The sequence below is a fragment of the Colletotrichum orchidophilum genome (genome assembly GCF_001831195.1).
Source record: "Colletotrichum orchidophilum strain IMI 309357 chromosome Unknown Scaffold_34.1, whole genome shotgun sequence".
Lineage (NCBI taxonomy): Eukaryota > Fungi > Ascomycota > Sordariomycetes > Glomerellales > Glomerellaceae > Colletotrichum > Colletotrichum orchidophilum.
In genome coordinates, this window is record NW_019172990.1 from 35,140 (window position 1) to 62,463 (window position 27,324).

The 27,324-nt window shown below is 53.4% G+C and overlaps 8 protein-coding genes across 8 annotated transcripts; 4 read left to right on the top strand and 4 right to left on the bottom strand.

Moving 5' to 3' along the window:
* Positions 1-1,103: 1,103 nt before the first annotated feature.
* Positions 1,104-2,575, top strand: CORC01_04983 (uncharacterized protein; the record flags this gene model as incomplete). Its single annotated transcript, XM_022616630.1, has 2 exons — positions 1,104-1,402; positions 1,549-2,575. 2 exons carry the CDS (start codon positions 1,104-1,106, stop codon positions 2,573-2,575), a joined length of 1,326 nt encoding a protein of 441 aa, XP_022476771.1.
* Positions 2,576-5,127: 2,552 nt separating this feature from the next.
* Positions 5,128-5,888, top strand: CORC01_04984 (spherulin-1A; the record flags this gene model as incomplete). The annotated part of the gene is made up of 2 exons (XM_022616631.1): positions 5,128-5,605; positions 5,656-5,888. 2 exons carry the CDS (start codon positions 5,128-5,130, stop codon positions 5,886-5,888), a joined length of 711 nt encoding a protein of 236 aa, XP_022476772.1.
* A 340-nt stretch (positions 5,889-6,228) lies between these two features.
* Positions 6,229-7,632, bottom strand: CORC01_04985 (actin; the record flags this gene model as incomplete). The annotated part of the gene is made up of 2 exons (XM_022616632.1): positions 6,229-7,139; positions 7,197-7,632. The coding sequence occupies 2 exons, from the start codon at positions 7,630-7,632 to the stop codon at positions 6,229-6,231; spliced, it is 1,347 nt and encodes a 448-aa protein (XP_022476773.1).
* A 4,207-nt stretch (positions 7,633-11,839) lies between these two features.
* Positions 11,840-14,548, top strand: CORC01_04986 (SIP5 protein; the record flags this gene model as incomplete). The annotated part of the gene is made up of 1 exon (XM_022616633.1): positions 11,840-14,548. The coding sequence occupies one exon, from the start codon at positions 11,840-11,842 to the stop codon at positions 14,546-14,548; it is 2,709 nt and encodes a 902-aa protein (XP_022476774.1).
* A 414-nt stretch (positions 14,549-14,962) lies between these two features.
* Positions 14,963-16,147, bottom strand: CORC01_04987 (L-galactose dehydrogenase; the record flags this gene model as incomplete). The annotated part of the gene is made up of 1 exon (XM_022616634.1): positions 14,963-16,147. One exon carries the CDS (start codon positions 16,145-16,147, stop codon positions 14,963-14,965), a length of 1,185 nt encoding a protein of 394 aa, XP_022476775.1.
* A 2,368-nt stretch (positions 16,148-18,515) lies between these two features.
* CORC01_04988 (carbohydrate-binding cytochrome b562) lies at positions 18,516-20,779 on the top strand (the record flags this gene model as incomplete). Its single annotated transcript, XM_022616635.1, has 5 exons — positions 18,516-18,564; positions 18,621-18,741; positions 18,935-20,053; positions 20,107-20,207; positions 20,262-20,779. 5 exons carry the CDS (start codon positions 18,516-18,518, stop codon positions 20,777-20,779), a joined length of 1,908 nt encoding a protein of 635 aa, XP_022476776.1.
* Positions 20,780-21,281: 502 nt separating this feature from the next.
* CORC01_04989 (uncharacterized protein) lies at positions 21,282-22,536 on the bottom strand (the record flags this gene model as incomplete). Its single annotated transcript, XM_022616636.1, has 5 exons — positions 21,282-21,539; positions 21,597-21,755; positions 21,819-21,956; positions 22,024-22,426; positions 22,499-22,536. The coding sequence occupies 5 exons, from the start codon at positions 22,534-22,536 to the stop codon at positions 21,282-21,284; spliced, it is 996 nt and encodes a 331-aa protein (XP_022476777.1).
* A 1,550-nt stretch (positions 22,537-24,086) lies between these two features.
* On the bottom strand, positions 24,087-26,539 carry CORC01_04990 (uncharacterized protein; the record flags this gene model as incomplete). Its single annotated transcript, XM_022616637.1, has 4 exons — positions 24,087-24,877; positions 24,939-25,225; positions 25,276-25,902; positions 25,962-26,539. The coding sequence occupies 4 exons, from the start codon at positions 26,537-26,539 to the stop codon at positions 24,087-24,089; spliced, it is 2,283 nt and encodes a 760-aa protein (XP_022476778.1).
* Between the last annotated feature and the right edge of the window lie 785 nt (positions 26,540-27,324).

Here is a 27,324-nt window from a genome sequence, read left to right on the forward strand (position 1 = left end):
CACGGAGCAAGGTACCGAGTACGTAGCATGCCTCAGAGAGATTCTCAACATCGAAGTCAAGGTGCCAGCGCAGCGGGCCTTTTCTGTTGCTCTGCAGTTGCCAAGGCCGCACCAGGCGGCGGGTTGAAGCTCTTTCGTTTCAACCGCACTATTCTCTGGCCCCCGTCTGCCCAAAATGGCTCCATCGACTGGACACGGCCGATCCTTTCTTTCAGGGTCCGACCCAACCGGACCAACCCCAGATGCTAATACCACCCACGCTACCACCTCCTTGCAAGCTGCTAGGGAAGTCAGAGGCTGTGTGACTCTTGCGTCTCTGCCTCCCTTCCGCCGTATGTACCTACTTCGCTCTGCACTCTGCGTCAGCCTCTACGGTGCGAAGGCCCGGATGGGAGAAGGGGACGAGGAGGGACGGTGGCGTGGGTAAGTATGGGGACGTGGATGATGGCACGGGGTATGTGGGCAATTTGGACGACCGTCCACTTGGACCTTGGACCGGTCTAGCCTGCCCAGCTCTAGCCTGCCCGTGCTGCATTTCTCGGCGCATCTTATCGACTGTACGTACGCAACGGCTGACCTGAAGGTCCCTTGCTCGATGTACGGATACACTACATCTATTGCTTCCCTGTCTCGCCTTGATTGACGGGGTACCTCTTCACCGCGAAGCTAAGGATAGACACTCACACGTTTCTCGTCGTGCCCGGACGCTAGGTATACCGCCCACCGTCCGCTCTCTTGTACCTGGCAGGGTTCGATGGTGTAAATATTTAGACCGACACGTCGTCCACCCCAAAACATCTCTGGGCTGGATCATTACCACGCTGCACGCCGAAATCTTATCTTCCCATGTAAACAGGGAGCATTATCAGTCTGACACCGATGTCCGATTGTGATTGCGCTTACGCCTGCGCCAGACATTCCACCCGTCCTGTTACCTAAGTACCCAGCTTCCTGATTCTCGACCTCGATATCTTTCACATTATATCACCACCACCACCTCTCAACCTCCAGACTGATCGCCGCGAACCCTCGAGGTTTACGGCCGTCGCGTAACACCTCATCTCTGCTCCCACGTTTCCCCCTTCGCGCGCGTTCGCCGTAACATGCTCCAGGACGTCGAGGACGCCTACACGCTTTACGAGAATCCGGTCACAAATCTCCTCCATCTCCTGTCCAATCCTCTCATCCTCGCCCACACAGCTCCTCACCTCTCCGCTTATGATCGCCTGAGTCTTGCATCCACGAGCCGAGCATTCCGAGAACTTATCAATCACACATCTGGTGTTTTCCGACACCTTGATCTGACCCACGTCCGCGCGGCGCAGTTTGAAATCGACGGCATTGATCGCGGTGGCGAAGTCTGGCGCAATGTCCAACTCGATGAGAATCTGACCGAAGATGAGTGCGTCCAGTCTACCCTATCCCACCTCCTGCCATCATTGGTGACAATCTGCCTCCCACGGTCGCGGCGAGTTAGTCGCCGTGGGGATGCCAGAGAGGGCCGACGGCGGTGCTGCCAAAAGGCGACTAACGCGCCGACCCCAACAGCTTCTACTCTGGTCCGCTGAGAGGCATCTTCTCTAGCATCCGCCGACAGAATATCCTTCAAGATGTGCAGACACTTATCCTCGACGGCTTGTCCGTGACGGCTGAGCTCTGCCACGAAATCATCCTCAACTCTGCCTACAGCGTGCGATTCCTGTCCGTCCGCGGCGCCAAAAACCTGAACGAGCGCAAGCTGTGCGCATCTCTTCAATATGCCTGCAGGCCCTCACGACCAGAGGGCATACCCCGGCTGAAGGGTCTGTACGTTTTCGGTGCCAAAGACACTCCTCTGCTCCCGTTGACGACATCCGGTGTACCGTCTGGCACCCCTTCGCACGCAGCGCAGATCAGCGCGGGATGGAATGCAAAGTCGCAGCAGGCGTTGTCGACTTCGCTGCGAGGCGAGGGAGAGGACTGGTACCACAGAAAGGGCCGAATCATCGCACGTCCGCTGGTTGAGGAGTGGGCCAACACTCTTGTTGACTGCCACGGCATCATTGCATTCGATGCCATTGCGTGCACCGGGCCTCATCACATGAACTCGCTTGCATATGGCAAGGTAAGAACCCCGGCGACAGCCCGGCATTGGGCCGTGGCAACAGTCGCTTTGGGCGGCTGTGCCGGGTGCGGTTCTGCACCCGAAGGCATGTCAGTCCACAACGGGACTCCGGCGATTCAACGCCCTCTCCTGTCACCTCCGCCCCTTTTGGCATCGTCGCTCAAGGCCGCAACGGCACCGCAACTCTGTGCTGCATCGGAATCGTCCTTCGTCGCTCGATGCATCGACTGCCTCCGAGAGCGATACTGCGGAGGCTGCAACAAGTGGTGGTGCGAGGAATGCTACCAAACCCCCAGCGCCGTCACCGAGCTGGCCGACAACGATGTCATAGTCGTCGACGCCGAGGGCGGTGCTTGGGTTCAACACCAGGAGCACGAGAGCCAGCCCAAGATCAAGGTACGAAATGGCGCCTGCTTCCCGAACTGCCCCATGGGCGAGGTCATTGATGCGCAGAGGGTGATGCTGGGCTGAGTCGGACATCCTTTACTGTCTGGCCTGGCCTGTTCCAAAGTGTATGCCAGAATGCTATCCATGTCCCCCCTATTCATATCCCTTGAGCTCTGGTATCCAGCGAGAGCATGCGTGACAATCAAGGACTCGAAGATGCTGACAGAGACCACCTTTCTAGGCTCGTATCACCAAAAGCTGCTGGGAGTGCGGTAGCAATGTAAGTGGTGATTCTGGACCCAGTGTTGTTGTTGTTGTTGTTGTTGTTGTTGTTGTTGTCTATGAGACTCGATCTGACGGCAAGAAACCACAGTGTCATGACTGCATTGATCGTACACAGAGGCTCTGCCGAGGCTGCTGCGGTGGCTACTGCTTGGTTCACAACGAGGGGTCAACCTCAACTTTTGTAAGGCCGCCCGCCTCTCCCGAATCGCATACTGTGACTTGGCTAACATACTCAGTGTGATTGTTCGAACCCCGTCACCTCGCCGATACATTCAGATCGCTAACTCTTTTGGTAGGGTGCTCCAGCCGTGGTCGCTTCTTGCGACACCTTTAATGAGGTGCCATCCAGGCGAAACGATAACTGCCGATCGTCGATCAGTTACCGCAAGTCGCGTGGTTTCAAATCGATTGAAGCTGAAAGTTTTTGGGAACGTCCTTGGGATTGAAGACTCCTAGGACAATTCTTCACACGAGTATCATCGGGCAGTGCAAAGTGTGGTTCAAAGCTCCCATGTTTCTCATTGGCCTGGAGGACAGCTTGTAGCCTGCCTCACGTTGGGCTCCTGTGCTGTTTGATTTTGACACGGCCAACATTGACAAAGTCGGCGAGCTCTCGTCACGTCACCCAGCGCTTTCATCTTTTGTGAGATACCCTTGAAGCAAAGCGTTTAAAGCGTTGATTGCCGATGATTTAGCGGTTTTAGATAAATTTGACCTCAATCTCAACTCTCTTATCCAACCCCTCCCGTATATCGTCATCGAGTCATAAGTTTTCATGTCGGTGACACCCGTGATGAAGGGCGTTGAGAGGGACTACCAGAACCCAATTGTCATCGTTGTACATGACCGATACCGTGACTATTTCCGTCTCGTGGCTAATTAGCGTCTTCACCTCTTTAAGGTAGGTAGTTGTCAGTCTCAAGCGTTGTCGTCCTCTTGATTCATTGCCCTGCTGACCCGAACAAGATTCCCAGGATGATGTATAGCATAAGCACGGTGGCCATTCCTGAGTACGGAGATCCCGGAGATGCCTTCAACACATTGCCTAGTGATACAATTGAACAGTCTGGTCTATGGTAATAAGCATCTCATGTCAAAGGTCCTTTGAACAAGAGGTTGCCTCAAACTGCAGTCACCTTCATGAGCCACGGCTCTCGGACCATGCGTAGATGCTTCCGTTTTAGTCTGATCAAAGTATCAAGTCATCACCTCTGCAAGTTCGGTGCGATGTTGGTTGTTCATCGTTGCCCGGGTTGCGGGCTGAGGCAGACCCCCAACCCCTCCGTAACATCGACTACGATGCTCTCGAGAAGCCACGCATGACTGCGAGCAAGGGACAGGAACCCGCTCCCCGTATCACCCTACGAGTGGTCATGGTCGAGTGACCATGCGAAACGAGGAGGCTATACGATGCTTTGAAAGTCAAGGTAGGGTCTTGTCGAGGAGAGCAATGAATACACGGGAAAACCTATAAAACGGCAAAGCTTAGGGGCTCACTGTATCATCACGAGCTTACTAGGGCTGATACAGCAAGGCTGTACCTCGGCTCTGCTCTTTCTCGGCCGCAATACTGTCATATGAAGGGGCTTATGGACACTTCTAGTCACACGTTGAGGGGAAAGCAGTCGTTTGTGGCATTCCCTTGCTGAAGACATACCCAGATATGGACGAGGATCAGAAGGTCGATTGGAACTTTCGATGGAAATGAGACTGTGACTGTGGTTATTCTTTGTGTTAACATGCCAAGTCTGGAAATCCTCCACGCGAGTTCCCGGTGTACTGTAAATCACTTATTCCGTCGTGACAGGTCGTAAAATTTAACGCTGGCTGTTAGTGGCGTACTCAACCGCTAGGAGCCAGAGGACGTAGCAGGTCGCACCGTCCTTTGAGGTAGCACAGATTGTCTAGGGTTCCTGTACTTTCTCGAGGCCTTTCTACCCTCGGGACGCTCCTTTCTTCCCATTACTCTCAGCTTAGACGACATGTTGGTATTGCCGATCGTGCGCCACCAATGGGGCAGGGGGATGGTTCTGAGGCGCGTACCCAAAATGGCGACTTTGGCTTCAAGGTAGGCGAGAGATGACCCGAAAAATGATCTGCTTTCCATCTCCGCTCCATTCCATTGGTCCGTACTCCAACCGGAGACCGCCACGGTGTATTGGTAGTCGCGGAGGTTTTGTGGTGCCTCTCATGGGACGGGGCGTCCTAGCCACCGATTTGAGCCCCATGAACTAATATAAGTTCGCCTTATCCTGGTTCGCGAGAGGGAGGACGATCGATCTAGAAATGGCATCCTTCAAGATCGATTCGGACGCCTTTTTGTCGCCTTAACATTATTCACCTCGTCCAACATGGCCGTTTTCGCTATGTCGCTAACTAGGCTTTCATCCCTCCTCCTGTTGTGTCTTTTTGCAGGCTTCATCAACGCCACAAATGACACCCTGTACCCAGATCTTGTTAGATCACTGAGGACAGGTCCGACACAGCTCGATAAGCTTGATATTCTCCTAGAGAACAAAGCCTGGACGTTCAACTACGTCGCCCACGAATTCCACACCAATAACCCCGGGGGCGTTGTGAACGCCAACGCCGCCACATTTCCAGCAACTGTTGGTAAAGGCATGATCATGGCTTGGATCGGCCTCGGCCCCTGCGCTATGCTGCCACCACATTACCACGCTCGTGCTTCCAATTACGCCCTATCGGTCGAGGGAACTACCGAGACCTGCATGACGCTGGAAAATGGGGCTCGGGTGGTGAAGACAACTTTGGCGCCCGGGATGATGACAATTTTTCCCCGAGGTAGTTTACACACGATGCAAAATACAGGTGAGCGTCATTGTATACCTCCATCTTTTGTCCCATACGCACTGCTCCAGGATGCGACAATGCTACTCTGATCTCGGCTCTAAGCTCAGAAGATGCTGGAACTCATAACGTCGCGAATGGGCTATTCGATCTTCCTCGGGATGTCGTGGTAGCAGCATTCGGCGGGAACCCACTATCGGCAAAGTTTGCGCAGCTTCGGTGTGATATCCCAGCAGTTGAAACTGGCGCAGCGGTCGACACTGCAGAATGTTTGAAGCGGTGTGGAGCTACCGGCTCCAAGTAGGTTGTCTATGGTATGTCTACAGCCAAACAGACATGATCGATGAGGATGGTCGATGCTGAAAGCTCCAAAGACAGCCCATATCGCCAGGGGTGACATTTCTTGTTCGGCCAAAACTTGTCGACGGGAGCTGGAAGCCCAAATACCCGTGGCAGATGATATCATGGGCCGGCTTGTCTGATACAGACAAGTAATATTCGACTGTTCAAAAGCCGAGGTGGCGGCTGATTCTGATTTCAGAGACTCTTGCGATACATACCCATAGGGCATACACGGATTGGAAGATTCCAGGGCTTTTTGATAGTGACCGACCGCTCTGGTTGATGTTCGGAATAGTATTCATTCAGTGACCGGTGTTTCCAGAGCTGAACTTGCGAGCGACCCATGCGGCGCCGTACTCCTCGTACTGCTCTTTCGTGGCAGACAGCTTTTGAATGTCAGGATGTTTGGCCAGGTTAGCACCGCCCTGCCAGATGCTCGTGATGGGATCAATGGGATGCGCTACCCTCACGATACATGCGTCGGGAACCCTCTTGACAAGCTCCTTCTCCAGCCGCTGAATAAAGCCGGGAAATAAGGCGTTGCCGCCAACAACCACAATATTAGCCAAGAGTCCGGGCCAAAGTCCAATGGGCAATTCGGAAAGAGACTGCATAATGACATCCGCAAGCCCAGGCTGACGGAGCCCTATATCAGATGGCTGGAAGAGCAGCTCGGGAACAGAAAAGCGCTCGTTTCTGAGGGTTAGATTATCCTCGTCGTTATTAGCGGCGCGTGCTGCCATCTTCCTTGCCTTCGTGTGCATAGCAGGGTCGTAGTCTCGAACGACGCCCTGTGTTTTGGTATGAAAGTCGGGCAGGACGTAGTCTTTAGCGATGCCGGCTCCCGTCACATACGCCTCCCTCTTCTCGCCCCTTGTGCCCTTCCAGGTTTTCTCGAGATCGCCATTGAAGTCGAGTGAGACATAACTGGCCTGCTCCTTGATTTCGTTGACAATGTATGTATCGTTACGCATGTCGTAGTATCGCAGGGAAAGTAAGCGCGTCAAGTAGTTCGTCATGAGCTTCCCGCCGACGTCAAGCCTGCGAACAGCGGAATGCAGGGGCTTGCCATTGAGAAGAGGCATGACGATAGTATTGGAGTAGCCGGAGTCAATCAGAAGCACGATCTCGGCTGGAAGCTGGGGCATCGAACTCGGGTCTCGGGGGGTCTGGAGGATGCCTTGAATATCATGGTACGCGTTGAAGGAGGCTCCTATGAAAGCAGAGATTAGTCGAGTCGATGGCACGTGCAAGCAGTGAAGCCACGGACCAATACCACGAAAATAACTGGCAAACTGATATTCCTCGAAAATGATTTGGTCACAATTAGCCTGCAAAATGGGCAGCGAATTGGGCTGTTCCGTAAGCAACAGTCTGGTCTCGGAAGGGTCGCACTTTTGCGGCGCCTTGTCGTCGAAAAACTCGTGGTCCCAGATCTCTTTCTGAGCTTCCCAGTTGACAATATAGCCCTTTTCAACGGGTCGCCGAAATTGAATCTCTCCGAAGTCGTGGCACTTGTCGAGATCGGACGCGACATAGACCTTCCTTGCCCTGTCTCTGGCGATGCAATTGGGTATCACTCGGGGCTCGTCGGTATACTCCTCGGAAACGAAGCCGGCTTTGATGGTAGACGCGCCATTGTCGAGAACAAGCGTCCGCGTCGGAGAGGCAAGGCCCGTGGACTTGCTATTGCGGCCACCAGCCATCGAGAAAACATGCGCCGGTGCGGGTGCGTTACAGGTGAGGAGGACGGAAGCCTGAACTTTTGCGCTGGTACGGAGTAGTTCTAGAACTGGAGCTTTGACATATGATAAGGATTCCTATTGGGTGTCCTTCAACTTGGTCCTCCCAGGTCGGTAGTCGGCCTCTCTGTCGCCGATGTTGCTGCTGACATAATGCGAATCGGAGAGTCACAGGATGCAACTCTCGCAGTCCGAATACCTAAGTAGGTATTTGAAAAGCCAACATGGCCAGCGCTTAGACTTTAAGGAAGTTCCTCTGTAAATTTATAAAACACGTGAATCTTTACTAAAAAGGACAGCCCAAGATAATAAATATATTGCTACAACATGCGCTTCTGCGAATTCTGCAGGGCACTGTAGCATAGTATTCTTCCATTTGACTCTTGAAACATGACTTTAAAAAGTCTCGCGACATGCATTCCACAAGTAGAGGGAACTCTGTGAGTGTGTTACGTGCAAGAGGTGCGTCGATGTTTGGATGGCAGTTTCCTCAAGTCGGGCGTTTGGCATCACCGCAAATCATTTGGGTACCTCCAGGTTCGACATCGCCCTTGATCTTCCTCTTTTCCTCGTTGTCTATGCGTAGGTATCTCGTACATTGAAGAGCCGATCTCGCGCTAGGTGCGTCTGAGTCGTCAAATATCTTCGGTTTACCTCACTATGATAGTTTGAGCCGTAGGCAGCTACAAAGACGAGAATGACCTCGATGAGATGAGGTTGCTGGTTGAAGCTGCCATTGTGCGACGTGGGGTGCAAATGGCGTTTTGACGTCCTCACCGCCGCGAACATGGTGGGATGCGTGTCTTAGAGCATCACGCGACAGTGTCACGGTATTGGTTACAGAGATAAGGCGGCAGGCGGTCGGGGCTTTTGTGATGTAGAGGGTGCCTGACAGGAGCTCATGAGGCACCCCATGAGATGATGCGCTTTTCTCAACGCATGCTTATAGTGCGTCGAGTCAGTCCGTTGGACAATACCACAGGCAAGCGTGAAGGCACAGGGTCGGATATCGCGTGAATGTTGCAGTTTGTATGTTTTGCATTGTAAGGACCAGGAAGCGACACATCCCAACTACCTTGATTTCCTCAGTCTAATCTGTGGTGCATGCACCTCATGCTGAGATCTGTGTGTCGTCCAACCAACCTGATAGTAGACATGATCGAAGGCTCTGGGGCATGAATCGCAGTAATCAACGGTTAGCGTGTCATGGCAAGACTCGAGGTACATTGAAGAGCGGCAAGTTTGATTGTTTTTTTTTGGGGAGGGGGGGGTCCGTTGTTGAGGTGCATTGCATGGCGGTAGCGATTGACACGTGGAGAAGCATAGATCCTAAGCTGGTGGGTTCGACCTTTGGTTCCAGCAGGTACGATTACTGTGGGCGCAACAGGCGCTCAAGCCCGTGAGGCATCATAGCTCTGCAGGATGAGGTGTTGCGAGATGTCGGGTGCATGAAGCTCTACGCGCAAGAGCCATGGATGGAGGCGGGAGACGTCCGTAGGGAGCCTTGAAAGGCACTTGCCGCGTTGGGTTGGGATCGGGAGGCATTAGATGGCAAGGGGTGCCGCGGGGGTGATGGTGGATTGGATGAGACAGGAGAGCAAGATGGAAAGGAAGTGATCTGTATCCGTAAGGTAGTTTGCGATGAGTTGTTCAAGTGCCGAGCGGAAAACAGAACAGGGGGAAACCGAAAGGTGCTCACTCAACAACGCTATTGACGGTGTCGATGAACAATGGGAGGGACATTATCGACGTTCCTGATCGACTGACTGGTTGCGGAAAGACCGGAAGCAGGGTTTTCCAGCTCTCACCTCATCAGTCTCTCATCAACCCCTCATGATGAGCAGTCTTGCTTATCTAATATGAGTGAGGAGGGGAGGGTGAGCGTGGAGAGATCTCAGGTGCCCAGGTCCCCTCCAAGGCAGTGGGTCAGGACAAGCTTTTCTAGAGGTCTCAATTTGTAGTGTACAGGAAACAGTGCCGTGTCCATGAAAGAGGCATGAGGATGGGTGACTGGGTTGATGCTGTGGGCGTCCCAAGATAACATGTAACGCTGCGTGGGGAAGAAGTGCAGCGAATGATACCTCCGCACTCTCGGTGAGGGTGAGAGTGCGAGTGCATGTTGGATGTCGGGGAAAGACCAAAGTCAAAGGAGGGGTCCCGCCGATGGTGCAGGCTGCGGACGAGCCCCACCTTCCACGGCAGCCTCTTGCCCCTCTGTGCTCCAAAGTCTCCTTCCTCCCTTGGTATTGATGAAGCGGCGTAAGTGGAAGGGAGGAGCGAGGTTGTCGGCGGGAATGCATCCGGAGTATCTAAGTGACTTTTATCACTGTGGTGGAAAGAACCCACAGGTTCCGGCGGCCTCCTTGCCATATAACACTCAGCTAAGGTAGTGTAGTTAGGTAGGTACCTTACCTTAGGTCCTGTGGCACTGGTGAGTCCACTTCCTGCCTTCCAGGTTGCAAGTGCCCCCCGAGTCCCAAGTCCCCAGAGTTAAGGATCTGAGGCCAAGAACCAAGCCGGGCCGGTGCAGCCAGCGACTTCGGTCCAGGCTTTACCTCTCCACCTCACTTCCAAGTCACTTCTGAGGCACCGTGACCTCACCAGACCTCATGGACCCAGCAATGGACCAGCAAACCGCCCCCAGAGATAGGTATCTTGGGAAAGCTACTTTCCGTTGGGCTCAGAGAGCCGGCCCATTAAGGTACCTCCCCCCACCTCTGGTAACTTAACCCCCCGGCGGTTGACGCTTGGAAACACAATACTCGAGCTGCACACCCGCCTGCCGCCTCGAGCATCTTCCAGTCTTTCTGGGACTCTCCACTGGGTATCCGGATTTCCTCCTGGACCCTGCCTACCTTGATTCTTGGCCTCTTACCTCACTTGCACAATTTCGTTGTCCTCTTTCACCCCTTTCCTCTCTCTCAGTTATCACATCTCCCTTAGCGACGCCATCAACATCAGGGACAGCTAGGTACCTTACCCAAGGTACCACCTTACTTACCTCAGCCAACATTGAAGCCTTTCTTCTTCATCTGTCATTCAGTCAAGCTTGCTTTACCCTTCATCAAACATTGTCATCAGCAGCTAGGTATCTAGTAGACGTCCCTTGCCTTGTCTCACACAACCAACGCTATTACCCGCCTTACCTACCTAGGCACCTAAACGACCGACCGGCGAGCCACTCCATCTGCCTGGTACCTTGGTCTACCTACCTTACCCGGTACCTACCTAACCTTACCAAGGTAAGGTACCTTGCTTTGCCCGCCTTGGGGACCTTGCTCTCCACTCCACCCGACAACCGTAACCGCTCCCCCCGGCCCTCCGCGCCCGACACCTGGCACCTTACGCTTTCGTTCCTCGTCCCTACAACGATCACACTCGGACTCGCCTCCTCTGCATCTACCTACCTGTCGCTATTATCCTGCCATCTTGGCTCGTTCTCTCTTTTTTTTTTCCCTCCCTCCATCCATCCGCTTGAGCCAGAGTCGCACTCCGCCCTCTTCGAAAGCCGTCTCTCCACACGCCTGAAAACCTTCTGACCGTGGCCCGCCCAGCGTCCAGTGCCCAGCCACGCACGTACGACATCCACGTCGTCACAAGCTTCCCCGACCCGACACGCCCGTCCGGTCCCCAACCAAGCACCACCCAAACACAACATCCGCTGACTGCGGCCCCTGGACCATCACCTTGCTCTGCCAACACTGTCTACCATCACCGGTGCCGATATCACCGTCCTCCAGCAACCCATCGCGCACATTCGCACCCATCCTACCTCTCATCCGCCTCCGACATTCCATAACATCACCTGCCTCCGTCTACCCTCCTTGACAATGCTTGCAGCTATCTGCCACTTTGTCTGAAGGGTGCGTTGTCGATTCGACTTGACTCATCCCCAACCATACTGCGGCGGTACCTCACCCAGCATCCACAACACTGCGACCATAGATCGGCCACGACGGCAGCATTCTCTACCGGGCGTAATCCAGCCGGACGATCTATCCTCGCATAGAGTACTGCTGTGATTGACTTGAATCTATTGCCGCCGTACTTGCGATTGCTGTTTTGATTGAAACTGGCTGTCAACCTCCGGCCGGTATCCGTTCAGTTCAAAAGAGCCCAAACTCCACGAACTCCCAAGTAATCCCGCCAGTCCGTACCATCGATAGCCAAGATGGGTAATTCTAGCACCAAAGAATCTCGTCCGATCGACCCGGCGACCGATTATCGCCAGAGTCAGGCCGCTTACCTCAACCAATCGACCTCCAGAGAGGCCGTAAACGATCATGCCAGCTCTCGAAGGCAAAGCCGCTTTAGCAGAGCTGACTTGAACCTTTGGGGCCTCGGAGCCGCCGGTTCCTCCAGTGCCGCCGGCAGAGAAGATGCGCCTTACGAGCGGAGAGAGACAAGACAGGAACGGGAAGCTCGACGACTCGAGAGGGAACGCGTCGCTAGAGAAAAGGAGCGTGAACGAAGTCTAAAGGAGGAACACATTGACGGCGGATACCTGGTGACTCTTGGTACATACACTGGTCCCGAAGATTTTAGCAAACCCGTGGTGCGGCAATTGCAGGTAAGATGTTTTGCAACCCGATCAATGTTTCGCGGCAAAAAGCTCACAAACGTGACCCCGCAGATTGAAAGACGACTTGCGCCATTCTGGAGGGGTCTCAACGACTACTCTGACAACTGGACCGAATACCAGCTCATCTGCGCCGGTCGCGGCCTTCCCATCCCAGCTGCTGATGAACAACCTCCACCCGAATTCATCCCCCAGTCTCACACGTCGGCCTCTCCGACCGAGTCATCCCAGAACCTAGCCAACTTGACTGTTCCAATGGGCCCGAGGTCTTTGTCAGTCGGTTCGGACCGCAGCAGCTCAATGCCAGGCTCCGGAATATCTTCGCCCAACGCGGCTCAGCAGCGGAGTAGCTCGCCCTTCAAGCCTCGTGCCAAAGCCCTGGCAGCAGCTTTGAGCGGGGGTTCACGCAGTAACTCGTCAAGCGACGTTGCTCCTCGTGAGATTAGATTGCCTAACGATCCGTTGGTCAACGGACAGCCGCTGGAGGTTTTTCTGTACAAGGATGCCACCGAATGTCCTATTTGCTTCCTGACCTATCCACCCTACCTGAACCGCACCCGTTGTTGCGATCAGCCCATTTGTAGCGAATGCTTCGTGCAGATCAAGCGCGCCGATCCGCATCACCCCGAGCACCACGGCGAACCGACCACGCAGCCTCCTGGTCCGAGCAACCCGGAAGAAGCCCCGGAAATGCTGATATCCGAGCCCGCACAATGTCCCTACTGTCAGCAGACGGAATTTGGTGTCACGTACGATGCTCCCCCTTTCCGGCGAGGCCTATCGTATGCCATTGGATACCCATCACAAAATACCGCCATGTCGTCCCAGAGCTCTTTGAATTCAACCTTGTCGCCTACATCCCCAACTTCCGGCAGACGGCGCGCTCAGAGCTTGTCCGCTAACGCCCCAAATGTTGTCACTACTGATCGGGTCCGACCCGACTGGTCTACCAAACTGGCAGCGCAGCGAGCCCATCAAGCACGCAGGGCTGCGGCAGCAACTGCTTTGCACACAGCAGCCTTCCTCATGGGGAATAATGAGCAGCAGCGTGGCTTTGCCTTCACAAGGCCTGGACGTTTCAGTCGGAGAAATACTGGGAGTCGCACCCCCTCTGGACCTTCCAACCATCAGCCAGAGGAGAGCCCGCACAGCAACCCAGAGGGCGAAGCTACTCAAGCGGGACCTGAGCCTGGGCCCCGGAGCTCCTCCGGGCGTGGAGCCCTAAACAATAGGAGAAGTCGTATGGAGGAGCTCGAAGACATGATGTTCATGGAAGCCGTCCGTCTTTCTCTTGCAGCCGAGGAAGAGCGAAAACGGAAACAAGAAAAGGCAGAGCGAAAAGAGGCCAAAAAGAAGGAGAAAGAGGAGCGTAAAGCCCTCAAGAAGCAGGACCGCCAAAGTGTGTATGGGCCTGGTCAGAGCTCTGCTAGCGGAAGTAGCCTCTCCCTTGGCCTCGGACGACGTAGGGGAAATAGCACAACCAGTAATTTGCGCGTGGAGGCAACACTTCAGGGAGCGCAGACGAGCTCCGCTGTGGGGGCCAGCGCCGAGATTTCTCCTGTAGCTTCAGCAACATCGACGGGCAACACGCTGTCTCCCACCTCAGCACCTGGCTCAGCACCCAGTTCAAAAGGCAAAGCTGTCGAACGTCCAGCCGTCGAGACGCAGTCATCCGAGAGCAGTTTCCAAAGTACTTCTTCTACGCCCTCGTTGCCGATTCCAACGACCAGCCGCGGCCCTTCTCATCTGAGACAGATGAGCAACGCATCTTCCATATCATCGTCTCTGGCTGATAGTGCCGCTGGAAGCTATAGCAATCAGGCTTATCTCGACCCCCGAGCGAGCGAACTCAGTGTTGGCAATCGAAGCGAAGAAGGTGATCGAGACAACACGGAACCGATGTTTAACTTCCGAAGCCTGGCTGAAATGGTGGGCGTTGACATTGAGAATGGCGAAGCCAACCAGGGCCAGGACAGCGCCACAGGCGAGAGCCGCACTGCCACCACGAGCAAGAAGGTCGAAGCGGAGGATGAACCCGAGGCTGAGCACATGGAAGATATCCACAGCGAGGAGCCTGTACAGACCAACCCTGGTACATTGAAGCCACCGCCAACGATTCTCGAAGAGCCCGTTAACGGCGGCAGCAAAGGCGACGTGTCCCCAGGTCCCGGCAGCGGGGCAATTACCCCAGAAGTTACGATTACACCTGAGACTCCAGCCCCCATCTCGGATGAGGACGCTGAATCGAAGAGGTTGGGTCACGAAAATATCGTGGAAAGCTCAACCGGAATTACGCAGTGATCGGAGTGCCGATCGATGAAAATGACGACGGGATGATGAAGAACTATGATTCTGCCGAACTTGATGGCAACTGCTCAGCGTGAATACTTGGGAGGAAGACTTTTGCATATACTCTGGGGGTTGGGAACTCCAAGACAGTCAAGGCGTTCAGCGTGAACTTTGGGGGAGGTGGTCATTAGACGTGATTCTTTGTATTTCATTCTACTTTTGTTGCCATGTGGATGGCGAGCGCTTACTGTATTCTACCTACCTACCTCGGTATCTGAGAAAAGCGGCTGACACGATGATAGTCTTAGCAGCTGGACAATACCTTCTATTCAAGCAAATGCGCCCTATTGCTATATGATGTTTTGAAAATTGACCTCTCGTGGCTCATTATCGATGGAATGAATTTTTCACAAAACCGCTCGAGGTTTACAAATGTGGCACGGCAGCGACAGCAGGAAGCGCAGCATCGATGGCGGCGACGGATGGCTGGTTAACAAAATCCTCACTAGGACTGGCCCAGCTGTAATTCCGCCATTCGCCCAAGGCCGGCCACATTTGTTCCGTGACCAATCGCTGGATCTTGTCACGCCGACTGGCCGGGGCGTCAGCGGAATTTGGCGTATCACTCTCGGCCGCGAGTTCGCGCATCATGCCCTGCCAGGCAAGGAACGTTTCCTCCAGTTCGGACACACATGTTACACCCATGACGCTGACACCGACCTTGGCGGGTCCATTGTACGTGGGCGGCAGGAGCTCGGTTCCAAAGGCGCCTCCAATGCGCGCCCAGTTTGCCATGGCCCAGTACAGCGCGAGCTCTTCCATCTTCTCTCCCGCGCCCTCGGCGATCCCAACAAGACTCTTGCATAGCTTGCGCAAGGGGCTTGGAGCCGGATGCCAACTCGCCATGGGACCGTCATCGACGCCGCGGGTCGTGAGAAGACCCATGCTCAGCATGCTCGCGTTGGTCACGACACCGACGCCGGCATCTCGTAGTTGCGCGAGGATCTTATCGCTGCCGAGGGTGTTGTTCTGGATGCAAAAGTGCGAAAAGGACTGGACGGCGTCGACGGGTTCGCCTGTTTCGCGGAGGATCTTTTCGGCGAGCTCACAGAGCACCGGGACGGGATAGCCGCAGATACCGACGTAGCGGACGAGTCCCTCGTCGCGGAGACGACGCAGCTCACGCACGGCGGCTACGACCTGGTCGGGGGAGACGAACTCGGCGTCGTGGGTATAGACTAGATCTAGGTAGGTGGTATTGAGACGCTCGAGGCTGCGGAGGACAGAGGCGCGGATCCAAGGCGGGGAGTAATCGAACTCGGTGGGGGCAATGCGGCCGGCCTTTGTGACGAGGAAGTACGAGTCGCGGGGAGGGGAGAGGGTGCGCAGGGCGGCGCCCAGGATGGTCTCGGAGGGGCCATAGTAGGGGGAGGTGTCGAAGGCGTTTACGCCGAGGGAAAGGGCGCGGGCGACGATGTCGACGGAGGGCATGCGCGAGGGATCCGAGACATATTGGTAATTGAAGGTTGCGGTGCCGAGGACTAGAGGCGGGAGGACGGCGGACAGGGGCCGGGCGGTGATGGTGGTGGTGGTTGCGCGCGGCGCCGCCATTTCGGACGTGATTTGAATGCTCTGTGAATCTATAGTATAGATGGGTTTTTGAACTTTAGCTTCGGGGGAGAGAGACAATTGATGCCCCGTAGCTGCGATTCACCACTGTGTCGAATTTGCAGCTACAGCTGTGTTGCTGGTTGTGGTGAATGGCGCATAGTTACAGCTCAAGGCCCAGCGCCGCAGAAGATATCTGGTCAAGCACGTCAATGATTGATAAGGTAAGGTACCTAGTCAGGGTTCCCCCGCGTGTCCGAATCCCCCAACGCGATTTGCCCCGCCGAAAAGGTGGGGGAATCTTTTTCTTCTCTTTTGGTCTTTCTGCAATCGGACTGGTGTGGTTCTAGGCTCTCCGGATACGACCGAATAGACTGACGCGGAGCCCAACTCTAGATTGCCTTTCTCGGATGGGGTTCGTACTTTCCAGTGTGGTGGTTCATTGGGTAGGTTTATGTGGCAAACGCTAACGCTAACGCCAGAGGGGCCAGAGAATGGCATACTTGGTGAGTTTGTTCGGTGTCTTGATGATTTTCATGCAACCTCATTCACTTGAACGAAGCTGCGACAGATTTCGTAACGACTGCTCCCTCTGCCGGCGTTGCGGGGCTTCAGAGAGACGCGGGATTCTGGGGAGACGATGGGGCGTCGAGGCGTCTGGGACTACCTGTACCATGTTTGCAGGGAGGAAATCAAGGTAACGCGTATAAATGAGGTATCTAAAGAGTCTGGGACCATTTGATCATGGCGGGCAAGATGTTGCAATGATTGAATTCGTGGAAGCGTTCTCGGAGAGACCTGAAACTTGATGGATTTAGCGAGGGAAACAAGAGATGCTCCCTCTCCCGCCGTTGCTGCAGGCGTTGCTGCAGGCCAAGCTGGATCGCTTGTTCTTCCGGGATGCTTATTTTAATGGGCTTATTGAGGTAAGGTACCTACCTTAATCGAGGATATCGTTATCTTATCTTAAAGCCTTATCGAATACAAGTAGGCGTTCGAGTTTCGTCCAACTGAGGTACCTAGGGTCAGTTCACGATGTTTCAAGACATAAATAACTTCAACGACATCCCCTTCCAGTTTCATTTTCTTCCAGATATTCCTCTGCGTTTATTTTTTTCAAAAAAAGAAAGAAGAAAAAAATGGACTGAATCGTCATCCCGAACCTTCTGAAACCGTCGTTACCTTATGCGATGGACTGCCTCTAGCAACAGTGATGGATGTCGAAATTCTGCCCGAATCCCGCCGTCCAGTGACGAGCGCATCCATCCTCGGACAAGCAACCTATATTATCGGGTGGCTAATACCTGCAATTTCAAATGATTAGACTACTGCCGCCTCAGTTGGTACCTGACGCTCATTACAAACCCAATCCCTCGGATTGGACAGTGATTAGCCTGAACATCCTGCATGTGTCCGGCTCTTTGCACGAATCCTCCCTCGCAACCCTCATAGCGGCTATTCACATCCTCGTCTCCTTCAGGCTTCAGTTCCCATCAACCCGTTATCTTGTTCCGACCACTAAGCCGTCAATGCCACTACACCAAATTGACTCTTCTTGGTTTTCAACCATCACTCATTCGGCGGCTTGGTCAGCCGGCCTGCCGCTCGTTTGGTGAATCTGCTCTCCGCAATAGATAATAGTCTCACCGTTATTGTACGGTCTGCCCGATTTAACCTCTCAGATAATCGTCTGCTTTGCGACCATGTCGTATGAACCCTAAAAACTTTCATCGTTCGCATTTTACTACTCTTCAAAAGTCAACGTGACAATGCCTACTGCTTCCTAATTTCTAAACCCCCTCTAAACGAGTTCAATCATCACTTGCTCTGGTGTCCAGGGGCCATGCCACCCATCGATGCATCTGCCGTCTCCCAAATGAAGACCCGTGATGATATGGGTCTGCTTTCTTGTTCCAGTCTTCAAATTGCGCTAGACAGCCGCTGTCGTTTTCGACCAGATATCCTCAATGGTGAACATTGCATACGGGGCCAATATCCCAGAGACATTCATCCGCCTTGGCAATTCTATGGCGTCTGGATCTTCATATTGGCATGCATCTTCAACTCTCAACTCGTACCATGTTTTGCGGCAGCCTTCTTTCCTCCCGTCTCTTGTCGGTGTGTCTTGTCACATTTCTACCTCATACACCCATACGATATCGCGTCCTCTTTCGTCACTGCGGAAGTCTACGCATGGAGGATTGCTCCGAGCCACTGCTGGTTATGGAAAATGCTGGGGTCAGCCGTAAGCAGGAATTCACTTAAATGCTAAGAGCACTGCTCCTGAATATGCGTTCTCTCCGTGTAAAAATTTGCCTGGACTATCTACACCTCGTTTAAAGACAGAATAGCGAACCAGCCCGCGAGAGCAATGCGTTGGTTTACCACTACCCTCAGTGCTGTGGCGCTCATCGGCTCTGGTAACTTGTGTGTCCACTGATCTCTCCTAGATCCATACTGACCGGCAGCATTGTAGCGGGGGCCCAAATTCAATCAACATACTGCGACATCCTAGGTCGTTGCTTTGCTTCTTATACTAACGAGGGCGGCATCATTTACGGCATCGCCATACCTGAAGGTACTCCCACGGGTCAGCCGTATGAAGCTATTGTACAGATAACCGCCCCTATCGGGGTGGGCTGGGCTGGCTTAGCCTGGGGAGGCTCTATGACATATAATCCCTTGACCATCGTATGGGCCAATGGTAACGATGTGGTTGTCTCCTTTCGGATGGCATTGTGAGGACTCACTGCAACCCATGGAATTGCCATCACCACTGACCAACTCTAGTGGCTACTTCACTCCTCCCCCTTACGAAGACACGGAGTACACAGTTCTCCCTGGGACTGTTGTCAATGCTACACACTATTCCGTCACGGCTCTTTGCCGTGGGTGTACATACTGGGCACCATATGGAAACGACCCAACATCTTTGGACCCCAACGGAGAAAACTACTTGGCGTTTGCTTACTCTGGCGTACCTGTTGATAACCCAGCAGCCAACGACACAACTTTCGGTATCCATGAGCGCGTGGGACACTGGATGCACAACTTTCAGCCGGCACAGGCAGTCGACTTTGAATCCTGGGCAAGAGACGGCGGTGATGGCGAAAGTCCTACCAGCACCATCACCCAAACTACTCTGTTGACAACCTTCTCCACATCCACTTTGCACAGTACCACGACCCTCAGGACTACTGTCACCAGGACGGGTGTTCCATCCAGCAGCGCAACGGCCACTGTCTCATCTTCGCGTACCACTGCGACATCGTCCTCCATCGTGACCAATGCTCCTGTGCCTCCAGTCCCCAGCTCATGCGCCGGCGTGAGCGCCTTCAGATTCGGATATCAGACTGTGAGTGGCTGGAAGGCCGTCAAGCTCGCTGGATCTTTGACCGGCCCTCGCGGGTTGGCTATCGACTCTGAAGGTAACCTACTCATTGTGCAGTCGGGAAAAGGTGTCACGGTTCACACCTTTGGTGCCGACGGCTGCCTCTCTTCCACAAAGACCCTGATCAGCAACCCCTCACTCAACCATGGCATCGGCCTCACACCCGACGGTAAGACTTTGTACGTTAGCTCAATGACTACGGCATGGTCGTACGCCTACGACGCAAAATCTCAAAGTATAAGTGCGCAGACTGTGGTTGTCAAAGGTATGCAGCAGGGAGGTCACCCGACGCGCAACCTCATTATCCCGCCGGCGAAGCCGCACCTCCTCGTCATACAACAAGGCTCCTACAGCAACTTTGACTATGAATCGCTCAATAAGGCAGTGGCGCGTGCTGTAGTCAAAGTGTTTGACATGCGTAGTGTGCCATCTGGAGGTTACGCGTACGCCTCCCAGGGCTGGTTCCTTGGCTGGGGTCTGCGCAACGAAGTGGCCCTCGCAGCGGACGGAAACAGTGCGTACGTAGAACAGTTTCTGCCTTTTTGGAGCAAACTGACAATGATTTTCAAAGGATTTGGGGAGTAGAGAACAGCGGTGACGACTTCGCCCGCACAGTCAACGGTCAGAGCTACGATATCCATAACGACAACCCAGCAGAAGAGCTGAACTTCCGTAAGTCCTGGTCTGCCGTGTGGGGGCTTCAAGACGACTAACGTTTCACCCAAGTCGGTGATCCTTCTCAGCCGAATGACCAGTGGTATGGGTACCCGACGTGCTTCTCGGTCTGGGAGCCCTCCGTCATCACAGACAAGAGCTTCAAGGCTGGCCAGCAATTCGTTGTGGCCCCAAACAGCACTTATAATGACGACACTTGCGACCAACGCTCTGTAGCCCCCAGGCTTTCGATTCAAGCACATAGTGCGCCCATCGGCGCCATTTTCGACAGCACATTTCAAAATCTGTACGTCACGCTGCATGGCTCGTGGAACAGGTCACCTGCTACGGGCTTCAAGGTGTCCGTGGTGCCTTTTACCAAGCTCGCCAATGGTAGTTATGACCCGGTTGCAGCAGCAGATTCAAAGACTGGTTACACGGATGTTTTCTGGAGTACCAACGTCGGTAGCTGCACGGGGTCGACTTGCTTTAGACCTTCCGGCATTGTCTTTGATAAAGGATTCTCGAGGTTGTTTGTAGCTAGTGACAACACCGCGGAGGGAGAACTTTTCATGCTTGTTAAGTCTTGAGCCAAGTACTAGTCACATTACTTTTGTGATTTTTTGAGAGTTTTCCAGTTTGTCATGGCCGTCTTGTATATAAGCCTGTGACAGTCGTAAAATCAGTAATCCCTGGCCAAGTATTCTTATATCGAGGATAATCGAAGCCGAATCAATACAAAATGTGTTTGCGAACAGCCTGAATCGCCGAAGGTGCCGAATTGACCCATTCTGCCCGATGGAATGAATGGGTTATTCGGCACCAACGGGAGGTCAATATCCAGGCCTGCAAGAGGAGTAGTTGCCATACTTCGGTCCATGTTCACAGACACACATTCCCAAAATAAGAGAAGAAATTCCAATGATGCCACGAAGGATCCAGCTGGCGAAGCCAGATTGTACTCTATGGTACATCTGACATGGCTTCATGCTGTGTGGACATGAACTTGGATATTACAAATTCAGCCAGAGAGCTTTCTGACCGCGATGCTCAAAAAGCAACGGCTAGTCTCCTATTCTTCGGGAAATCAGGTCACTGAATAATGCTTGGTTCATGGCCCTGGTTTCTGTTCGTTTCGGGTGCCGATTCTATAGAGTCCCGAAAAGGCGAATCATCTTGCAGGAGGTGTTCAGAAAGGCCTAACGATGGATTAGAAATTCCAGTCTCGCGGAAGAAGGAAAGGTTCATCCTACTATCGAAATCGCTACGTCGAGTTTCAATAGCGCCGAAGAGTGCGTCCATGTCCTCCAGCTCCCGGCCCTTGGTTTCGGGAAAGAAGGCGTATATGGCCTACAGTATTCGTCAGCATTTGAACATCCATAGCCAAAAGATGCAAGAAAGCTATACCGGAATGCAAATGATGTTCACGGCCATGAAAATGAAATAAATATTACTGCCCATATATCCGATACCGGCAGACCACACCATGGTAACGATAGAAGAACCGACAGCAGCACCAGCGGAAGCGAAGTTCAATCCGCGGGCTCGTACCGAGGTGGGAAAGATCTGTTATCATACCAAGGTAAGCGTTTGGCTCACATAACGGAAGAGAGTACTGTTATGTGGTACCTCTGTATTGTAGACCCATGCGGTTGGTCCAAATCCCAATGAGAAGCCAATGACATATACAAAGATGAAGGCCACGCAAATGACGTCTGTAGCCGGACTTTTACGATGAGGGTCTAACAGAGGCACGGCTCCATTGATCTAGGTAGACGCTGTTAGCATTTGAAGTTCTTTCGCAAAACTTCCTCCTTTGAGTCCTTTCACGTACTAGCAAAGAGAAGGCCATGATGACACAACCAACGACGAGGCATTTTCTCCGTCCAAAACGATCAATGATGAACATTTCGAGAACAGTAAAGCCTATTTTGACCGTGGATTCGATGGCGCTGATCAGCAACGTCGTGTGGGAGGATATGCCATGTTGTTCCAGAAGCCATGGGAGGAAGTATTTGATGGCAGTGGCACCACAACTTGAAGCCATGAACTGTAGCAAGGTAGCTCGCCATAGACGGGCAAATAGTGGCTTTTTGCGGAACAAAGAAAGCCAGTTACCGCCGGATTGGTGATACTCGTCGACGTTCTTGATGATGGCGGAGAATTCATGTTCAATCTCGTCATCATCAAAGCTACCCTCGCGAAGCCAGCGAAGTGTCGAACGGGCCTGATCTTTCCTACCATGTTCGACTAGCCAACGGGGCCTATTGAGTTAGTACGGACGGTCTACCTTGGATTCAAGTACCAACGTTTCGGGGACCCATGGCAACCCGAGCCCAAAGATCATTGCGGGAATTATTTCCAGAAGAATGGTCAATCTCCATCCGTAGAAAAGGCCTGCATCGGAGGACCAAAATCTCATAAAATAGCCAACCCTGATGTGGTATCATTAGAAGCTTCTCAGATCAAGGTCGATCAGATTCAGATTACCAGAAACCCAGGGCTATGCCAGCGATGAAGCCGACATGATTGAGTGTTACAAAATGGCCCCGCTTGCGTGCTGGCGATATCTCACTAGCACAGCAATCAGTCTCTGAAGCTTTGAGTTTTTTTTTTCCCGCAAGACCTCACGCTTGGTATAGCGGCACCGATGTTGACACAACGGCAACCCCAACGCCGCTGATGAGTCTTCCAGCAAGCATGGTACCGCGAGCTGCGCTTCCGCCGCTTGTGGCTTGTAGGATAGCACCCAGACAAACGAAACCTGTTCCCGAGAGAGCAGCATAACGACGTCCAAGCCAATCAGTGATAGGGTGAGAAATACAGAGGTAGCTGATGAAAGTTCCGGTATAGTAAATGCTGACTATAGTTCCAATCATAGCGCGGGTTGGCTGCTGCAGAGCATCGCGCCAGCCTGAACTGACTATCACTGAAGATAATATTCCAATATTGTATCTGTGCATAGTAGAGTAAGCTTCGCTACCCGAGCTAGATGAACTACTTTGGTGGTATTCCTGACACGACTCAAGGATATGTTGTGATATCGGTCTCTAGCCACATCATGTTCAAGTCAGTGGGGGGAGGGGGAGACGACCGACTCACCCCCAAACGGAAGCGCCAATGCCAAAATAAATGCAGAGAAAGTAAAGGCGCGATTCGCCGGCAGGCAACGAAGCGCCGGACCAGGTCATGGTTATTGCAGAGGGTAAACTTTGGATACGCGGCTAGAGGGGGTAATGGGCAATTGTCCAAGGTAGGCTTGAGCGCGCTCTGGCCTGTCAGAATTGGAGCGCAAACCCTACTGAACTATCACACCGTGATGTCAACGCGACTGTAGGCAGAAACAACGCTGGTTCGACTGATCTTTTGGATGGTGAGAAATCGGAAGTCAAGCGCGGGGTCGCTTGGCCAAGTCAGGTTGGGGTGTCTCGTGATTATGTAAGGTATCTTCCTGCGGCGTGGGATTCGCCAGCTAGCTTCCTTTTTTCAGGTCATGGAAACAATGTTTCGTTCTCCTTGCGTAGTTTGCAAATTCCCTGATCCATGGTCTTCAATAGCCCTGGGTCCTGAATGATGTTTGACGAAGTAAGCATCTGTGCAACTCCTCTTGTGGACCAAGTCATTTCGACACATGCATTGAAAATTGAATTCTGAGTTTCCACCAAGTTATTTTCAAGACTCTACTTTAAGATTGCAACGTCCTCAAAGACAACCGCTTGGAGACGATGTGGTGCAAACTGATGACTCAAGATCTAATCGACCGGCAATATAACGTCCAGCTGTTCCTTCAACAGCGGTTCTCGTCTTGAGTCATGGGGACACATGCCCACCTACACGGTGTTCATCATTCATACATTAATTTTACAACGTGGCTATCCTTCCTAACAATCACACACTCTACCGAGGCACGTACCCTGAGAAGTCGTATATCCCATTATGATCCTGCAGCCCCGCATTCCAATCCAGGAACTGGGGCTGCCCATTCGCGTCAATCACTGGCGCGTACATACTCATCTGACCTGGTGATGGTACTGAGCTTGGCACTACGTTACCATCACGGTAGCCCCATAGTTGAGCAGCCATCTCCGGCGTAATGCCATTCGCCATCGGCAAGAATTCAGCCTGGTGGTCAAACATTGGCGGCTGCTGAGGTAACTGCTGTTGCGATGGTGATTGCTTCTGCAGTGGGGGAGAGCCTGCGAGACCGAATTCGGATGCGGGCGGCTGTTCGATCAGGGGCTGCAGCGTTCTCGGCGGAACAGAGCCTCTGAATTCCTCAGGGGTCGATGATGCTCTCCTGACCGTCCGGACACTATCCGAATGGCCGAGCATGCCCTGTCCGTCAAATGGGCCTCCAGGGAAAACGGCGACAGACTGGCTGTCTTCAGAGCCCTCGTCGACATCTACACCAGAGTCTGGACGAGGGACAGTGCGAGTCAAGTGGCGCGGGGCCAGGAGGCGTGACGGCGATGGCTCGTTCTTTCGGTTGCTTCGATTCGAGTAGGGCATATTCTGTGCATTGGCGATGCATTGTTCAATGACCTGGATGAACTGGTTGCGATAGATGTTTCCAATGGTCTCCAATGCTTGTGGGGTCATTCCCTTGTTTCGCAGACTGTCCTCAACATCCTTCAGGCTGTTCATGAACTGGTTTTGCAACTCGAAATGCTCGATGACAGGGCAGAAGTCTAAAGTGGCCAGTATGAGCAAGCTTTGAGAAGAACACGTGAAAGAACAGAGTTGACATACCAAAAGGTTGAACCCTGTAGTCATCGTCGTCAGGGAACAACAGGTTCCAAATCTCTTTCCATTGTACTTCGGTGCTCATGCCGCTGGCTCGCTTCCTGCTGAGAAGCTTCGTCATTGTGGGGCCGTCGATGCCGGACTCTGGGTCATGGTCGGCGACGTCACACATCTGCTCCTTTGGTAGACGTTGGTGGTCTCTGAGATCCTTCTTGCTGGGGAAGTCTCGGTTACAGCGGTCGCACATGAAGGATGACGGGTCGTTGCGCTTATGTTGCTTGACAATGTGTTGTCTGTCGAGCGTTAGGACACGGTAGATGAGCTTCTGGGGATGACTACTAACCTCAGCTCGGCAAACTTGGGGAAGTAAGTCATTGCACACGAGTGATGCTCTCGGACGTTGAATCTGTGCGGATTCCTCTTTCGAAATGGACAGCTCAGTCGCAGATTTTCCTCTGCTTCCCGCGGCGTTGGCCTAGCCCTCTTGAACGGCACGCTTGAGTCGCCATCATCATCCGTCAAGTCATCACCATCATCGTCACCATCAGCACGGCCAGTATCGCTCTTCTTGCGCTTGCCGTTTTGGGACCCTCGACCTGATCCTGACCTCCGAGCCAGGGCCATCGAGCCATTCGATGATGTGGATTGTGTGTGAGTTAGTTGTGTTCCAGCAGGGAATCCATTAAAAGCAAATCTGCCAATGTCCTGGATAAATCTGAAGACGAAATGACGGAGGAAGGCCGGTGGCATGGTGACCTCTTCCAGTTCCACACCGTAGGTCACTTGCAAGACATAGTCGAGGATGGCATCGGCTTCCTCGTTGGAGAAGTCAATGGGTGTCGGTGTAATCGGCTCCCATGCACGCGAAAGACGATCGGAGCCGGAGTCAAAGCTCATTCTTTCATTCAGGGGTCGGGGCGGCAGCCGGTCCTCGCGGGGCGACTCGGGCATTTCGCCCGGCGACGGTGGCCTACTGTCGGCATAAGCATCGCATGTGGAATGGCGCCGCTCTGACAGATCAAGATTTACCTTGGGGTGCCCGCCGCGTGAGGCATGTCATTTTGCCCGTCAGCCTCCGGCTCACTGATGTCCATTCGCGGCAGTGGATCCTCCTTGTGCCCCGCGCCGATGCAATCCGGATACGCCGGAAACCTCTCGCCCATGATGGAATCTACAAAGGTTGACCCCGAATCGCATGACTCTCTGTAACGATGTCCGCTTGTGCCGGAACGCGATGCGAGAAATGGCGTCGGCAAGCGCTCAGGGCCGTCGATGTCGGGAGTTGTGGCCCTGGTGAAGGTCGATGAAGTGGGGGACATGGGCATTGAACAGGTGGTCGCTGAGTCTGGGACATGCGTTGAGCTCATGGTCGATGAGGTCGGCGACCGGTCGCGAAACGTCTTTCCATAGACGCCTGAAATTATCTTGAGGCCCTCTGGGCATTTGGGCTGGTGTTGCTGAGGTTGCGACAGGCGGAAATGGTGTTCAAATGGTGGTGAGTGAACCACCTCCTCGATTTTGGCATGCGAGGCAAAGGTCGAGTCGCGATGGCGTGGCTCCCGGGGTCGAATCGGGATCTCGACCGTAAACGACTGCTCGTCACTCATCGTAAATGGTGCTCTTTCTCAAGTCGAAATGAGGCTGGTCCTGAGGGATCCCGACACGGTTTCAGTGAAAGCTGAGCCCAGAATGACACCTGTACCACCCGTTTACTGGGTTGCCCTGGGTTTTCAGTTCTCGTTGACTGCCTTTGCTCAAGAAGCCCTTTCTCGAAACCCGTCCGTCACTTGTTGTTATTATCGCGATGAGAAATAGGTACTGGAAATGATTAACGAGAGTGATGGAAGAAGACAAAAACCGAATCGAATCGAGTCTCGGGGTGCGACGCTCCAATTCCCCTGGGTCATGCTGTTGCCTCCAGACTCAGCCCCCAAACTATGCGGAGTACTTAATAGAATGCGAACCATCTCAGCATAACAAGGGTGGGCTCAGCTGGAGGCCGTGATTGGATCATGACGACGACCGTCGTTGGCGCAAGAAACAAGTTTCTACCATTGGACAATGCGGGCGCGACGGACGAGGATGCCTCCCCTATTTCTGGCGCGCAGCTTGCAACAGGCCGGCATACCCCCTTCAAAAGACTTCGATACCTGATTTGCTTGTGGCCGGTGCCGTTGTGGTTGTCTGGCAGCGGCGGGCAGGCAGACACAAATGTTTCTGCCAATGTGGCTTGTTAGGGATGGACTCACGATAAGCCGAGCCGCAGGCTGAGAGCCTCACCAGTCATGGTACTGCCTTAACAGCCATAATCAAGAGCGGCATGCTTCGTCCCAGGCGTGAACCCCAGGCGTCCGATGTATCCCAGCACTTGGCACCGTCAGTGCGTCTGTCC